Below are 16,609 nucleotides of genomic sequence, written 5' to 3'. Positions count from 1 at the left end.
CACCAGAACTCTATGGGTGTTCGATTCATCACAATGTAACTAGATTATTGACTCTAGTGCAAGTGGGAGACTGTTGGAAATATGCCCTAGAGGCAATAATAAAATGGTTATTATTATATTTCCTTGTTCATGATAATAGTCTATTGTTCATGCTATAATTGTGTTATCCGGAAATCGTAATACATGTGTGAATACATAGACCACAACATGTCCCTAGTAAGCCTCTAGTTGACTAGCTCGTTGATCAACAGATAGTCATGGTTTCCTGACTATGGACATTGGATGTCATTGATAACAGGATCACATCATTAGGAGAATGATGTGATGGACAAGACCCAATCCTAAGCATAGCACAAAGATCGTGTAGTTCGTTTGCTAGAGCTTTTCCAATGTCAAGTATCTTTTCCTTAGACCATGAGATCGTGTAACTCCCGGATGCCGTAGGAGTGCTTTGGGTGTACCAAACGTCACAACGTAACTGGGTGACTATAAAGGTACACTACAGGTATCTCTGAAAGTGTCTGTTGGGTTGACACGGATCGAGACTGGGATTTGTCACTCCGTGTGTCGGAGAGGTATCTCTGGGCCCACTCGGTAATGCATCATCATAATGAGCTCAATGTGACTAAGGAGTTAGCCACGGGATCATGCATTACGGTACGAGTGAAGAGACTTGCCAGCAACGAGATTGAACAAGGTATTGGGATATCGACGATCGAATCTCGGGCAAGTAACATACCGATTGACAAAGGGAATTGCATACGGGATTGATTGAATCCTCGACATCGTGGTTCATCTGATGAGATCATCGTGGAACATGTGGGAGCCAACATGGGTACCCAGATCCCGCTGTTGGTTATTGACCGGAGAGTCGTCTCGGTCATGTCTGCATGTCTCCCGAACCCGTAGGGTCTACACACTTAAGGTTCGGTGACGCTAGGGTTGTAGAGATATTAGTATGCGGTACCCCGAAAGTTGTTCGGAGTCCCGGATGAGATCCCGGACGTCACGAGGAGTTCCGGAATGGTCCCGGACGTCACGAGGAGTTCCGGAATGGTCCCGGAGGAAGTCCAGTTTCGGCCACCGGGAAAGTTTCGGGGGTTATCAGTATTGTACCGGGACCACCGGAAGGGTCCCGGGGGTCCACCGGGTTGGGCCACCTATCCCGGAGGGCCCCATGGGCTGAAGTGGGAGGGGAACCAGCCCCTGGTGGGCTGGTGCGCCCCCCATGGGCCTCCCCCTGCGCCTAGGGTTGGAAACCCTAGGGGTGGGGGCGCCCCCCACTTGGCTTGGGGGGGAAGCCACCTTTCCCCCCCTTGGCCGCCGCCCCCCCATACAGATGGGATCCCCAGGGCCGGCGCCCACCCAAGAGGCCTATATATAGTGGGGGGGGAGGGAGGGCAGCAGCACCACAGCCCCTGGCGCCTCCCTCTCCCCCTGCAACACCTCTCCCTCCCGCTTGTGCTTGGCGAAGCCCTGCCGGGATCCCGCTACTTCCACCACCACGCCGTCGTGCTGCTGGATCTCCATCAACCTCTCCTTCCCCCTTGCTGGATCAAGAAGGAGGAGACGTCGCTGCTCCGTACGTGTGTTGAACACGGAGGTGCCGTCCGTTCGGCACTCGGTCATCGGTGATTTGGATCACGACGAGTACGACTCCATCAACCCCGTTCACTTGAACACTTCCGCTCGCGATCTACAAGAGTATGTAGATGCACTCCTCCCTCTCGTTGCTAGTAAACTCCATAGATGGATCTTGGTGATGCGTAGAAAATTTTAAAATTCTGCTACGATCCCCAACAGATCTATGCAGATGTAGTTGGAAAGGATTGCGCTCAATCACCCTTGGTTCCTCTCCTTTGGTGCCGCACCAGTTGGAGGTGAGTTTCTACTTTCTTCTTTTCCAATAATTGTGAAGAATTCAAATCCCCTATTTATATTATTTTTCTAGAATAAATGGCTTTTTCAATTCATGTGCCATTGTGTTAGCCTATTTCACCTATGGTCTCACATGTAATTTGAACATCTGGAGCGTAATCAGATTTGTTATTTCTGCATTTTGTTTTTGCTGATTTATTAAGGGCTCCTGGAAAATATTGAAATATGTAGGTCGATAATATAAAAAGGTCTATCTAAAAAACCCTGTCATTTGTGATTTCAAATCCTCTCCCTTTGCCATTCTTGGCTTAGATTTGATTACTCACCTGATCATTGCCCTTAATCATTTCAATTATGAGTTTATGACACAAGTAATTTTGGATCCTCCTACTTCTTTTACCTTAGAGTAATTGTAAAATTGCTCCCATCTCTTTTTTTTTTTGAAATTCAGCCTCGTGGCGCTTTATTACGATGTTAACCGAGTTACATCATGGATTACATAAGGCTAGAGGAAATCGGGTGGGTCCCATCCCAACTAAATTCAGTATGAGACTCATAAGAATATTTTGCTAAATGATGCGCCACTTGATTTGCTTCTCTCAAGCAGTGATGAAACGAAATACCATTAATCATATATGCACCATTATGCGTAGGGGGCCACCACCTCGAACTCGCCTCTGCATGCACTAATAACTTCCAAAGAGTCTGATTCTATAGCCAAATCCATGCATTCCAAGTGCTCAATGAGATCAATACTTTTATGAACCGACAGGGCCTTAGCAGACGCCGCATTGAGGACATCAGATAAAGGAGCGCTGCAGCACATGCAACCATTTCACCAATACTATTACGGAGGGCAACCCCTACAGCTGCAGTCCCATCATCATGGAAAGCAGCATCAACGTTGAGTTTATAACATCCCTATTTTGTTTTAGCCCATAATATTTCACCGGCTAGAAGAAGACACAGAACCGTAGTTTGCAGTTAGGGCTTGGATTGCAAAAGCAGTCCGAGGGGGTGCCGCAACAGTTTCCCCCTTTATGAATTCACATCTTTGGCACCAAATATACCAACAAGTGACAGCAATTGACTCTTGCAAACCAAGCATCCTAAGAACCGGAGACTTCCGGCTAGAGCTGCATAAGGTACCTTCCAACACTACTGATCCCAATCTGTGTCCGCACACAAAGCATGTTCAGTCATCTCATATAGACCCAAAGCTTTCCACACATGTAAAATTGCTTCCATATTTACAATATGTAATAATAGTATCTTCAAAGGACAAACTATTATTCTATATTTAAATGTAAAATACACATATAGCAATCAACACAAACATAAATCAAGAAAAAACTTCAGCCACCATGTCTCTTATTCAGTTCTTGTAGGGAGCCTCCTCTTTACTCAGCTTGGCTCTTCCGATGCAACGAAACCATGCCAGCCACTACTGCAAGAGCTCGATCCTGCGGCCCGCCCGGCGCCGAAGCAATCTCGGCTTCATCCCGGAGGTGAACGGCCTTTTTCCGCGCCGCGGCGCCCTTCTCCCCTTCCATAAGCTCTCTGACCAGCGCCGCCACCTCCTCCCGCGGGACAACCGCTCTGTCCTTACCAAGGGGAGGCCTCTCCCACAACGCCAGGCCCACCCGATCCGACGACAACATCACCGCGTTCATCCTCTGCTCAGCGTACAGCGGCCACGCAACCATCGGCACACCCGCCGCCACGGTCTCTAGCGTGGAGTTCCATCCGCCATGAGACATGAACCCTCCCACGGCGACGTGGGTAAGGATCTCCACCTGCGGCGCCCACAGTGGCACAAGGAGCCCTGTACGGTTCATCCTCTCGATGAACCCGTCGGGCAGATAGGTCAGCGGGTCGGCATCGGTAGCGGCAGTGCCAAGGTAAGCCGCACTGCTGTCCTTGTCGTTGGGGTGGTGCACCACCCAGAGGAACCTCTGCCCGCTCGCCTCCAGCCCAGCCGCCAGCTCGGCCGTCTGCGCCGTGGACAGCGTGCCGCCGCTGCCGAAGGACACGTACAAGACTGAGCCGTACGGCTGGTTGTCCAGCCACCGTAAGCAGCTGTGGTTGACCTCGTCGGAGTCGGGGCACCGCCGCCGGGTGAATGGACCCACAGCATACGCCGGCGGGTACACGCCCTTGTCAGAAAGCTCTTTGAACGCCAGCAGCGTCTCGTGCTCCAACGCGTCCATGGTGTTGACGATGAAGCCTTCCGCGAGGAGGTAGTCGCGCCCGAGGTCGATCATGAGCTGGTACACGGGGTCAGAGCGGTTCTGGAGGGGCTCGAGGAGATCGGCGCCGTGTAGCGGCACGCACCCCGGGAGCAGCACGGGCTCCGGGAGGTCGCGGCACTCGCAAGTGGTGGTCCTCGCGAGCTCCGGGATGTAGAGAAACGATAACAGAGACATGAGGCTGGAGGTGTAGAAGACGTACCCAGGCAGACCCATCTCCTTGCCGACGGTGAGCGCCGCGGGACAGAGCATATCGGTCATGAAGGCAGTGATGCCCGCCGGGAGGTCGAGGAGGGAGCGTAGTAGGTCGTGTAGCTGTGGCAGGGCGCGGTTGATGACGGTGAGGATGCGAGTCACCAAATGCGCGTCGGCGGGGAGGTCGTCGATGGACACCTCCGGGAGCGCGGCGACGGAGACGCCCAGCGGGAGAGAGGCGAGCGGCGAGGAGTGGCCGGGCGAGGACAGGCTGGCGTAAGTGACGATGGTGACGGTGAAGCCGTGGTGCATGGCGAGGCGCTTGGCCAGCTCGGACACCGGGAGGACGTGGCCAGCGCCGGAGCTCGTGACGATGACGACGTGCGGTGCGTGTGCCATGACCAGGAAAACGAGCTAGGACGTGACGCCGTGGTAGCTAGCTAGTGTGTCCCCCTGCGTTTATTCGGCAGCAAACACGTACGCATATATACTGCTTATAAGCAGAAGGATCGTAGTACGAGCTACAGAAAGGAAAAGCGTGAGCTAAACGTTTCCAATCTGGCGGTTGTACGCTCGTGTCGGCCACCACACGCGGTCTGACACGTACTATGTTCCCATGCATGGGCCCCATGCATCCCGGACTGAGATCCAGTGCCTTTATCAAGTGAAGTCACGCTGCAACTTTACCCTACTAATCTCCATCCAATCCATATCCTACGGTTCAGATCACACGAGGGGAAAGGCTCTCAACACTTAGCAGTTTTCAGGATAGCAGCAAACATCAATAAGCTGCAAACAACGATGCAGTGGCACTTGAACTCAGTTTTATTTGAACAGATTGAAACCCAAAAAATAAAGAACTGCAGATACTCATGAGCAGACTATAAAACAAAATTTGGTTTGGTTATACAGTAGTGCATTATGCAATCAAAGTGGAATAAATCAATTGCAGTTGACACTAAATCCAGTAGAACTTGATATTAAAAGGCTGCAGCACATAATGTCCGAATGCTACAGCAATAAGTGTCAATGTTGAGTAATCATCTACACAAAAGCTATGCTGAAAACTGCTAAGTGTTGAGAGCCTTTCCCCATGTGTGATCTGGACCGTAGGATGTGGATTGGATGGAGATTAGAAGGGTAAAGTTGCAGCGTGACTTCACTTGATAAAGGCACTGGATCTCAGTCCCATGCATCCCAGCATCTACTAGAAACCTTATCACACCGCCCATACATAACTCCTCCGGCACTCCCATCGTTGAGAAGATCTGTCATTAGAGCATCTCCGGCCGTTGGCACCCCAAGAACACCACCGAACCAAAAAAGTTGGTCTCTTGGGAGTCATCCGGTGAAATCCGGCGAAATAAAGAGGACATATTCCCAGTCACACTCCACCCCAAGCAAAAGTTTGTGAGGAGAATGATTAAGTGGGCCAAGAAAAAGGACATGTGGTGAGACACGATTCGCCGAAACTTCCGCCGGCGCCCCAAGAGACCCCCAACGCGCCGGGTTTCGCCTAGGTTTGCCGGCGCTATTTTGACGTCCTGGGGGGCATTGGGGGCGTGGCTGGGCCTTTTTCGGCAAAAAGCGCCGTCCGAGCCTAAAAAGGTGTCCTGCGGGCGCGGGGAGGGGGGGGGGCGAGTGGAGATGCTCTTAGTGAGTGAGGAGCGGAGATGCAGGGGAGGATAGCCTGTCTTGAGATCTGTCATTTTTATTATTACCACATCCTCTCGTGTCACTATCTACTCAGGACTTAGTGGACATAAGCGGATGGTGCACCATCAACCTCTCATATCTTTAGCTTTCCAAGACTTAATGGAGATAACAACGACGATTAATGTTCCACACACGCTTCCTCCACACATTTTTGACACATATCATAAATTGACAAGTGATATAGGCGTGAGTATTTCCAGCACAGTACTACTTCCTCCGTCTAGGTGTATAAGTCATTTTAGGTTGTGCATCGCGACCAAGGCTGGGGGAAAAACGAGAGAACTTAATGTTTATTTGCTAATTAATAACATTGCCTGCGATGAACTAACTTGCATGTCGTGTTTGGTAGTCTCAAGTCACTGAAAGCATGTACGCCCACAGCTCTTATTGGTTGATATGTCAAGAAACTAGAAACGAGATAATAGTTAATGCACCGCGCCTAAGTGTTTTGAGATTATTTGATTTTCGTAAGGTGACTTATACACCTAGACCGAGGGAGTATGGATTTCTTCACCATGTTTGTATGGATGTGAAGGCTTGCAAGTCATTAAACCCCAGCCTTAATTAATTCAGTTGTCAGGAGAGATTGTTTTTTTGAAGCAAAGGAATCTTGCAAAGCATGAACCCACAAAATGAGACATATGAAATATAGAGTGAATACGAACGTTTGTCATGCCTTACAAGGAAATAAGCACATCTTGCCTTCTTTTTTGCATACCAACATTATTATTTACATGACGCCCAACGTTCCAGCCAGCACAGACAAACCGAATTAAACTTGAAACATCTTCACATGGACTTTCTCTTGTGGCTCATGCATCTATAAAAATGTGAAGCTTTATGGACTCATGGGCAGTGTCCTTCGACACTACATGCATGCATATATCTAGAGAAGTCAATTTTTGAACCTTTTTAGCGAATTAATACCATATATCTAGTCATGCCTTCTTTTTTTGGGCGGGGTACTGCTTGATCATCCTTGCTTTACCTGGGCGGGCAACTATAATTTTTTATAGAGAAAGAATAATACTCTTCACGTTATATAGCAATACTGGAAAACCCACTTCCGTTGGGGGCCTTTTTTCATCAATAGTTAAATTTGTCTGTTGACGTTTGACTGAACAAAGTCATGTGTTTAACTTCGGTGCAATTTTTAAGGTGTTTGGTGGCTTGATTGCATATATATCATCAGTAAATCCAGTGCAGACGTTGCAAATGCTGCCCCGACGCGCCCATGACTGGTACTCGATTGTAGTGTTACTCCGTACAAAAAAAAAGGAAATGGATGTCGCTAAATACTCCATCCCTCCCATAATATAAGATGTTTTGCAAGTTGTTTAACCTTAAAAATCATCTTATATTGTGGGGCAGAGGGGGTGTACTAAAGAACTGGTTCGAGTTGAGCAAGTGGATCATATCAACTAGCCGATAACAACTTTAAAGCAGTAGTCACAACAAACATCTACGGATAAGAATGGTCAACATAGAGACGTTCAATGAACCTCAAACTCGTAGATGATTTTCAGGTGATATAAATATTTTTAGGACGAGTCTATTTTCAACCTTGAGCTTGTAGATGAAATTATTGGTGCGCGAGCACATTAAAATTATCTTTTTGTTGGAAAAAGGGAAGGGCATTGTCTTGTAAGGAAAACAGCCCATAGTGTAGCCCGATCAAAAAAGGATCCCAGTGCTACATAGAGATAACAACAACAACAACAACAACAACAACAACAACAACAACAACAACAACAACAACAAAAAGTATTTAGTCTCAAATAAGTTGGGGTGGATTAGAGGTGAAACCCGTAAGATCTCGCAACCAACTCATGGTTCTGCCACATGGATAGCACGCTTCTATGCACCCCGGTCCATGGCTAGTTCTCTGGCGATACTCCAGTTCTTCAGATATCTTTGTATGGACTCCTCCCATGTCAAGTTCGGTCTATCCCTACCTCTTTTGACATTATCAGCACACTTTAGCCGTCCGCTATGCACTGGCGCTTCCGGAGGCCTGCACTGAATATGCCGAAACCATCTCAGACGATGTTGGACAAGTTTCTTTTCAATCGGTGCTACCCCAACTATATCTCATATATCATCATTTCGCACTCGGTCCTTCCTTGTGTGGCCACACATTCACCTCAGCATGCACATCTCCGTCACGCCTAACTATTGAACATGTCACCTTCTAGTTGACCAACACACAACGCCATACAACATTGTGGGTCGAACTGCCGTCCTATAGAACTTACCTTTTAGCTTTTACGGCACTCTCTTGTCACAGAGAACGCCAGATGCTTGGCGCCACTTCATCCATCCGGCTTTGATTCGATGGTTGACATCTTCATCGATATCCTCATCCTTCTGCAGCATTGATCCCAAATATCGAAATGTCTCCTTCTGAGGTACCACCTACCCAGCAAGGCTAACCTCCTCCTCCTCCTCCTCCTCGTGCCTAGTAGTACTGAAACCACACCTCATATACTCGGTTTTAGTTCTACCAAATCTAATTCCAAGGTTTGTCTCCGTAGCTCTAATTTCCTATTGACCCCCGGAGTGAGGAGCGGAGATGCAGTGGAGGAGGCCCGGCTGTTGCAAAGCGCATACCTGCATGCTACGACGCGTGACACGCGATGCTGCAAGCTGAATGAACGGCACATCCATCCTCTCACGTTATATCTACTCATGACACTATACAACGACAAATAGTATTTTGCACACGCCTCCTTCCACTCATTTTCTGCATATAAATCGTTCACTTCTTTGCTTAGAACATTATTGTCATCTTTTTATTTCTACATCCTCTCGCGTCGCTATCTACTCAGGACTTAATGGATTGACATGGATGGTGCACCATCAAGCTCTCATATCTTTAGCTTTCAAGACTTAATGGTGATAACAACGACGATTACTGTTCTACTCACGCTTCCTCCACACATTTTCGACACATGTCGTACATTGATAGGTGATATAGGAGTGAGTATATCCAGCAGGACTATGGATTTCTTCACCCTGTTTGTATGGGTGTGAAGGCTTGCAAGTCATTAAACCCCAACCTTGATTAATTTAGTCGTCAGGAGAGATCATTTTTTTGAAGCAATGTAATCTTGCAAAGCATGAAGCCACAAAATGAGACATCTGAAATATATAGTGAATACGAATGTTTATCGTGCCTTACAAGGAAATAAGCACATCTTGCCTTCTTTGACATACCAATATTATTACTTACATGACGCCCAACATTCCAGCAAGCACAAACACCCTGAATTGAACTCGAAACATCTTCACATGGACCGTCTCTTATGGCTCATGCATCTATGAAAATGTGAAGCTTTATGGGCTCACGGGAAGTGTCGTTCTTTTTTTACGAGAAAACTTCTGATTTATTCATCTCCAATCATGGCAGTACAACGAACACCCGAAATAATAAAAATTACAACCAGATCTATAAACCACCCAGCGACTAATACAAGCACTTAAGCGAGCCGAAGGCGCGCCGCCGTCATCGCCCTTCATTGCCGGAGACGGGCACAACTTGTTGTTGTAGACAGTACGAAAGTCGTCGTGCTAAGGCCCCATAGAACCAGCGCACCAGAACAGCAACCGTCGCCGATGAAGAATAATGTAGATCGAAAGGATCCAAACCGAAGACACACGAACGTGGACGGACAACGATGGGATCCGAGCAAATCCACTAAAGATAGATCCGCCGGAGGCACACCTCCACACACCCACCAACGATGCTAGACGCACCACCGGAACAGGGGATAGGTGGGGAGACCTTTGTTACTACATGCATGCGTATCCATAGAGAAGCCACTTTTTGAACCTTTTTAGTGAATTAATATCATATATCTAGTCAACCTTTTTTTGAGGGGAACTGCTTGATCAGCCTTGCTTTACCTGGGCATGCAACTATAATTTTGCATAGAGAAAGAATAATACTCTTCACATTATATCTGCAAGCAATACTAGAAAACTCATTTCCTTTGGGGGCCTTTTTCATCGATAGTTAAATTTACCAGTTGACGACTGACTGAACGAAGTCATGCGTTTAACTTTGGTGCAATTTTTAAGGCGTTTGGTGGCTTGGATTGCATAAGGGAAATGGAATGTCTTCATGGTAAATACTAAAGAATTGGTTTGAGTTGCGCAAATGGATCATATCAACCAGCCGATGACAACTGCATAACAGTAGTCACAACAAACATCTACGGATACTAATGGTCAACATAGAGACGTCCAATGAACCTCAAACTCGTACATGATTTTTACATAATAGAAATATTTTTGGGACGAATTTATTTCCAACCTTGAGCTTCTAGATGAAATTATTCGCTCGCCAACACATAATATTTTTGGTGATTACAGTTGCAAACTCTTTACGTGTTTCATTGTAATTTTAATTTTGAGGGTATTTGTACGAATGTTTCTGGATAAGTGTCCTTTCTCTGACTTTTTCATGGTTTATACGGGCATGTGTTGGACGGAGACATTGTTCAATGGATGCATGGTATTTTAAAATTGTAGTTTAGTTTGGATGGTTTTCACTTTTCCACTTTAAACACTGGTGGTGTTTTTTTTCCTGGCCCGCTACAGGTTGCAGTCTTGCCAAATCAAGCCCATTTCGGTAGCACAAAGAGAAAACAAAAAACAAGTCGAGCACGCAGCAGTACACAGCCGCCGCCGCCAGCCCTCCTCTTCCCATCTCGTTCGAGGGTTCCCGGCGGCTACCTCTTCTGCCGGCCGGTCAGAAGATGACGTCGCCTCTGACGGAGATCCCGGACCACCTCCTGGCCGAGATCTTCCTCCGCCTGCCCGACCCAGAAGACCTCGTCCGCGCCTCGGCAGCCTGCGTCTCCTTCTACCGACTCACCACCGACGACTCCTTCCTCCGCAGATTCCGCCGCCTCCACGTACCATCAGTACTCGGATTCCTTCAGGCAGGCGGCATGTTCCGTTCCACCATGCCGCCTCACCCCTCCGCGCCCGCCGCCCGCACGCTCGCCCGCGCCGCCGACATCTACTTCTCCTTCATCCCCTCCCGTTGCCACTGGACCGTGCAGGACATCCGCGGCGGCCGCGTCCTCCTCGCCCGTGACCTCCGGCAAGATGAGCTGCCCCTTGCACCGGTCTTCAGAGATCTCGCGGTGTGTGACCCATTGCACCGGCGGTACGTCCTGCTCCCCCGGTAACTCACGACCTAGCCGCTTCACTTGAGCACCCGTTCCCCATGGTATGCCCGGGCGCCCGGCCCGGTGCAAGCCCTTCCTCGTTCCCCTTGGCGAGGAGGAGGCAGCAGCGGGAGAGACGGCATTCAGGGTGATCTTGGTGGCACATTGCATAACTAGTCTGGCTGCGTTCGTCTTCTCTTCGAGCACGGGACAATGGCAAGCCGCTGCATCCAAGGCTTGGAGTGATTTGGGCCTTGGCGAGCGCGACATGGCCGAGATGTCACAGGTCCACCCTTTTATTCTCAGCCGCCATTATGCTTATGGCTGCTTCTGCTGGGACTGGGTGGAGTTCGGGAGGAAAAAGTTGCTCTTGCTTGACACCACGAAGATGGAGTTCTTCATTGCTAACCCCCCGCGCAGAAAATGGAGCAAGGTTGGTATAGCCATTGTGGAGGCAGGGTAAGGCAGGCTTGGGGTATTTGGTTTCCGCGGTGAAACTTCATCCGACCTCAGCTATATGGTTGCACGGAACAAAGGTGAGAGTCCCAGCCAGTGGGTGATGGAGAAACCAATTTCACTAGATTCAGGGTACAAATATTTTATCAGAGATGCAACACAGAGGTACTTGCTCTTGACAAAGATAGAAGCCTCATCTCTGGAGAATCCACTTGTTGGATATTTCTCAATGGATGTCAAGACATTGCAACTTCAGAGGATTTATGACGAACCGCAATATCTTAAGTATGAGACATACACATATATCAACTTCCCACCATCATTATTGTCTTCAAGGAGAATATGAAGTGGTAAGGTTTCTATTTCTTCCAAGTTATCTCTTTTCCCTTCATAATTATCACATGGCTTGTCTATTGCTTCATGTTCATTATGGCAAGACGTAATTCTTGTTGGATTTGGTAGTGTTCAATTTCATGTGCTCATGGCTCATGGGAAAACTAAGAAAGCTCGGGAAAATAATTGTGTTTCTGTTCTTGTTTGTTTTGATCGCCTTTTTAAGAGAATGGGGTTAGTAAGAGAAATGATTATGTACACTATGAGTAGCTTATGCATGAATCCAGATGGAATCACTAAAAACAGCAGGTCATTATAATTATTTTCAAGTAGTAGTTTCGATGATCAAGATAAAGTAGAATGAATATAACTTTATATCCAGTTTACATTGGATTATTTCACCTCGAGAAAATTCATTCCAGTTAAGGACAGCTCATTTTGTACACTTTTTCTTTTGATAGATGCAGGGAGGCAGAAAAGTTCTCTTTTAGTCATCTTCAGATGTATAATTTTATCGTGCAGTGTTGTTTTGAGATAAACAACTGGTATGGTCACAAGTAAGATCCTAAGTCACTGCTCTAAATAAGAATAGCTTGTTCTCACAGGCAACTGAGATTTTATCCTGTGATGTTGTCTTATCTAAAATCAACCTCATAAGATCAATGGAGTGCTTATCAGCATAGGCAATTGAAATTGTTCAATTTTGCAGTCAATCGCTCCATCACTCTTAGCTATTCATATCATTGTTGTGATCCTAATCTCAAAGCAAATCATATTGGTTGAGATGATTGACTGAACTTTAGAGTTTTCAGGTGACTGTATTGTATTGTTTCTCGCTACTAGCACACCCCAGTTTCTTTCTTTTCTTTAAGTAGAAGTTAAAAAAAAGTGCTAGAGTGTGCCTAGGCAGTAAATGAACTCCTGCAGAACAAAGGTACCAGTTTTGCATGTGTTTTTCAGGACTGATTCCTTTAGGGGTTCACGTGCCTCTCTCTGGCCATCTATTCCAACTTACAATGGCGCCCACACTGAAGTGAGTGTCTGTCTGCAGTCACACGTTTTAAGTTCAGTTGAGATCAATATTATGCTATCCTGTGATACTACCTAAGTACCTAAAACTTTGTTCCTCTAAGCTCGTTAAACTATTGATTTAGTATTCACCAATTGGCCACAAAATCTTCAGTGATGTCTGAGTTGTATTTTGGTCCTGTTTGTCCAGGTTCTGTGGAGTCGTTACCATATCAGCTCTCCGAGTTCAAAGTGACCGCAGTTTCGATAGCGTGGAGTCCTTGCGGATGTGATCACCTTGCTGGCAATCTCCAGAATTCCACCTGGCAGTGGTCATGTCTTGTTTTCATGTTACTTGTAGGCGTGGAGTACACCTATTTGCAGTGATGTTAGTGGGAGATGGATCTGGCTGCTCCCTGCCTAATAAGTGAATCTGACAATGAAATTAACAGTTTAAGTCAATCAAGAGCTGTGGGTAAATCTTGCTGCTGCTGTATATCTGGAAGTCCCAACTTATTTTTTCTTAACTAGAGATGACAAAATAACCAACCAAAATAACTGTTTTAACCTTGTGGAAGAAGTTTAGCATGATTTGATCCCGTTTCAAAAGTTTTGTGTGATCTGACCCTCGTGCAAAAAAAAATTTGGGGTCAAGTCGTGCTAATTTTTTTCCACAAGGTCAAAACAGTGATTTTGGCCCAGGGATGAGGAACTTTGACCAAGTGAAAAATACCTGATGCATGCTTGAGAAAACAAAGGTGTAGGAATTAATGTCGAATAGAATCAGCTAACTGGAATAAATACAAGTAGGGATCAAGGTAAACCTGAGAAAACTGTTGGGGTTAGCGGATGCATCTGAAACGACTCTCTGATGCTGCACCTCCTCTGAATCTCTGATGCTGCACCTTCTCTGATGCCTGATGCTTTGAGCATATAATAGAATCGACGTTGATGCACCGTCTTTGATTTCGCACACAATAACCATGAAAGAAAACTTAAGTCTTTTGCAGAGGAATTATTAACAGATAACGTGGCCGGCATATCTAGGTTAATACTGCAAATAGGTTTACCGACATATCTGAGTAGCTTATCCATCGTCTATTTTTTAGGCCTGGTGAAATTACAAAACCGACAGTAGGCCGCAGCAATTATTGTCTGATTGTTGTTTTGGAGAACATATGGATACAGTTTATGTATGGATTCTTCCACCTCTGGATAATTCATCCAGACAAGCATGACTCTTGTCTGTTTTTATTTTGACAGTTATACATTATAAGGAACTGGAATAGTTTTGGTTTGGTCATCTCCACATCTATAAATTTATCTCTTGTTTTTGTTTATAAATAAATCTGCATAACTAGTACGTTCGCAGATGAGTGCCTGATTCACTGCTCTGAACAGCAAGAACAGCTAGTGTTTACAAGTTGTTTGATTTAAATCATCTTTGTAGCCTGAACCTTTTCCTCGTCTGTTCAGATTCGTCAGTGTCTTAATCAGATTGGCACTATTAATTCGAAGTGACCTCGTGATTGCAATATCAATAGCGTGGAGTTCTCGCATATGTGATTGCTTTGCCCCTACAAGGTGACAAATGACAATCTACAGAGGTCCTGCCCTTTGCATCGAAAATAAAATAAATTCTACAGAGCTTCACTTGGCAGTGGTTATGCCTATGTTGTTCTTGTTTCATACTACATTTTAGCTTTAGTGAGTGTAATCATCCATGTGGCTGTTCCCTGCCTATGAATTTGATGGTGAAACTAAGAGTTTGCGGCAACCACTGGAATATTACAGAACGATCAGTCTACAACGGTGGGTAAAGCTAGCCGGAGTTTATTTCCATGTCATATTTTTTCTTAATTATTAGAGTTGTTATAGCAAGTAAAATATGTGAGTGCCAAACGTTGGCAACGGAACTGATGGCCAACCCAAGACAAACAATACTCCAGCGTGCAGCTTGACTCGGCTGAAATTTCAGACTTGGCCTATGTTTTTTTTCTTTTCAAGGCAAAGGTTGTCATGTTGGTGAAGTGGATGTCGTCAATAGAGAAGGGCCTGCACATGGCTGACAGTGGTGTGTTTCTTCGAAGTCGCGGAAAGAAATGGTATGAAGGGCCATTGGCATGCTCATCTTTTTTCTCTTCTTATTCGGCTACTTGCGTCACAGTGCTGTGGTAAAATAGGTGAATGCAAGGTCATATTGTTTCTTTATGCGTAGCAAACAATCTCCTTTCCTTTTCTTCTGAACAGCCGATAGAGAAACAAAGTGTATGTACAATAGAAACCGAGGCTAAAAATCTCTACATGCATGAGTGAGCTCTGCTAGCGGTCACCAATTTATCAACTCTTGAAGCGGCAGTTACCAATAGCGGCGGGAGAAAATGGTAAGGGGCGTGATACAGGGGAGGGGAGGGGAGCCAGGGAAGAGGTAGTGCAGGGCCAGGAGCAACAACATCAGATCCACATTACATAACACCATAGAAAACGACTAAATTAAGTGTTCATCAGTCAACACTCCATGCAGCCATGACATTTTCCTGTCCGTGCCTTCACTTGAGTATGAGCGCAGCACCACTTCACTCGCAGGTCGCAAACACTCAAGAATGAACAAACCAGGCAGGTAAATAAAACCCATCAGATAGGCACAAGCAGACCCGGTAAAACTACGTGTTCTCTCACGCTGTTTTATTTGAAGTCATTCTCATAAGATGAAGAAATGCTTATTATTGCACAAGCAATTAAAATTCTTCTTTATTGGAGTCAATCTCCAGAACTCTTACATCCTCATATCATGGCCTAGTCTGAAAGTATATCATATTGGTTGAGATGCTTGACTGAAACTGATAGACTTTTCAAGTGTTTGTGTATTAGCAATGTCTGTCCAGGCGTCCAACTATTGTTCCAACTTGTGTTTCAAATTCTGATGATAGGCAAATTGAAGCGAGTATTTGCAGTCACATGTTCCAAATTCAGTTTAGATGTTACTAATGTGACAATTTTATTCTGCATCTTCCTCTAGCTAAGAACATATAATGTGTTCCCTTTTAGCTTGCAAACACTCACATATGTGTACACACTGGACCAAAAATTCTCTGGTGTATATGTCTTGTCTGTAAGATTCGATGGAGCCGTTAGTTGGCACTCTTAGCCCCTGTACAACGGTGGGTGCTTACACATGTGCCTCACAAAAAAAACCCGGTTTTTTTTCCTAAGAATGGATTACACAGGTGCTTAGGACGGGTGGCAGAAGCAAAGTTTTGCTTCCGGTGCCAGCCGGTGCTTACAACAAATAACCGCTCCTTCAAGTCACGATGCCTCGACTCAGTGCCTCCATCGGCAGGCAAAAAATAGAAAAAAGGCCCAGCTAGCACCCCATACCAAGCACTACTCGTTGAGGATTAAAGAAATTTTCGAGGCGCCATGCAGGTAGCACCGGTGCACAAGCACCAGCGTTGTACAAGGCCTTAGTTTAAAGTGACTATGATTTCAATAGCTTAGAGTTCCCGCGGATGTGATCGTGTTTCGGTCTACATTGCTTCACCTAGTTTTGGTCTACATTGCTTCACTTAGTGTTGATCTGTCTATGTTTCGGGTAAT

General features: G+C 46.1%; 2 protein-coding genes across 2 annotated transcripts; one reads left to right on the top strand and one right to left on the bottom strand.

Annotated features, from left to right (window-relative positions):
• Positions 1-3,087: 3,087 nt before the first annotated feature.
• LOC123169849 (hydroquinone glucosyltransferase-like) lies at positions 3,088-4,784 on the bottom strand. The gene has a single exon (XM_044587714.1). The coding sequence runs from the start codon at positions 4,719-4,721 to the stop codon at positions 3,279-3,281; it is 1,443 nt and encodes a 480-aa protein (XP_044443649.1). The 5' UTR covers positions 4,722-4,784; the 3' UTR covers positions 3,088-3,278.
• Positions 4,785-10,694: 5,910 nt separating this feature from the next.
• LOC123168810 (uncharacterized) lies at positions 10,695-13,968 on the top strand. Its single transcript, XM_044586677.1, has 2 exons — positions 10,695-13,037; positions 13,224-13,968. The coding sequence occupies exon 1, from the start codon at positions 10,799-10,801 to the stop codon at positions 11,234-11,236; it is 438 nt and encodes a 145-aa protein (XP_044442612.1). The 5' UTR covers positions 10,695-10,798; the 3' UTR covers positions 11,237-13,037; positions 13,224-13,968.
• Positions 13,969-16,609: the final 2,641 nt, after the last annotated feature.

Source organism: Triticum aestivum, chromosome 7D (genome assembly GCF_018294505.1).
Source record: "Triticum aestivum cultivar Chinese Spring chromosome 7D, IWGSC CS RefSeq v2.1, whole genome shotgun sequence".
Classification (NCBI taxonomy): Eukaryota; Viridiplantae; Streptophyta; class Magnoliopsida; order Poales; family Poaceae; genus Triticum; species Triticum aestivum.
Note: the sequence above shows the minus strand (reverse complement) of the source record. Positions and strands in the feature narration are given on the sequence as shown.

Excerpts from the sequence above, each read along its gene's own strand:
- LOC123168810 (XM_044586677.1), top strand. The coding sequence starts at position 10,799 with ATGACGTCGCCTCTGACGGAGATCCCGGACCACCTCCTGGCCGAGATC.
- LOC123169849 (XM_044587714.1), bottom strand. The coding sequence starts at position 4,721 with ATGGCACACGCACCGCACGTCGTCATCGTCACGAGCTCCGGCGCTGGC.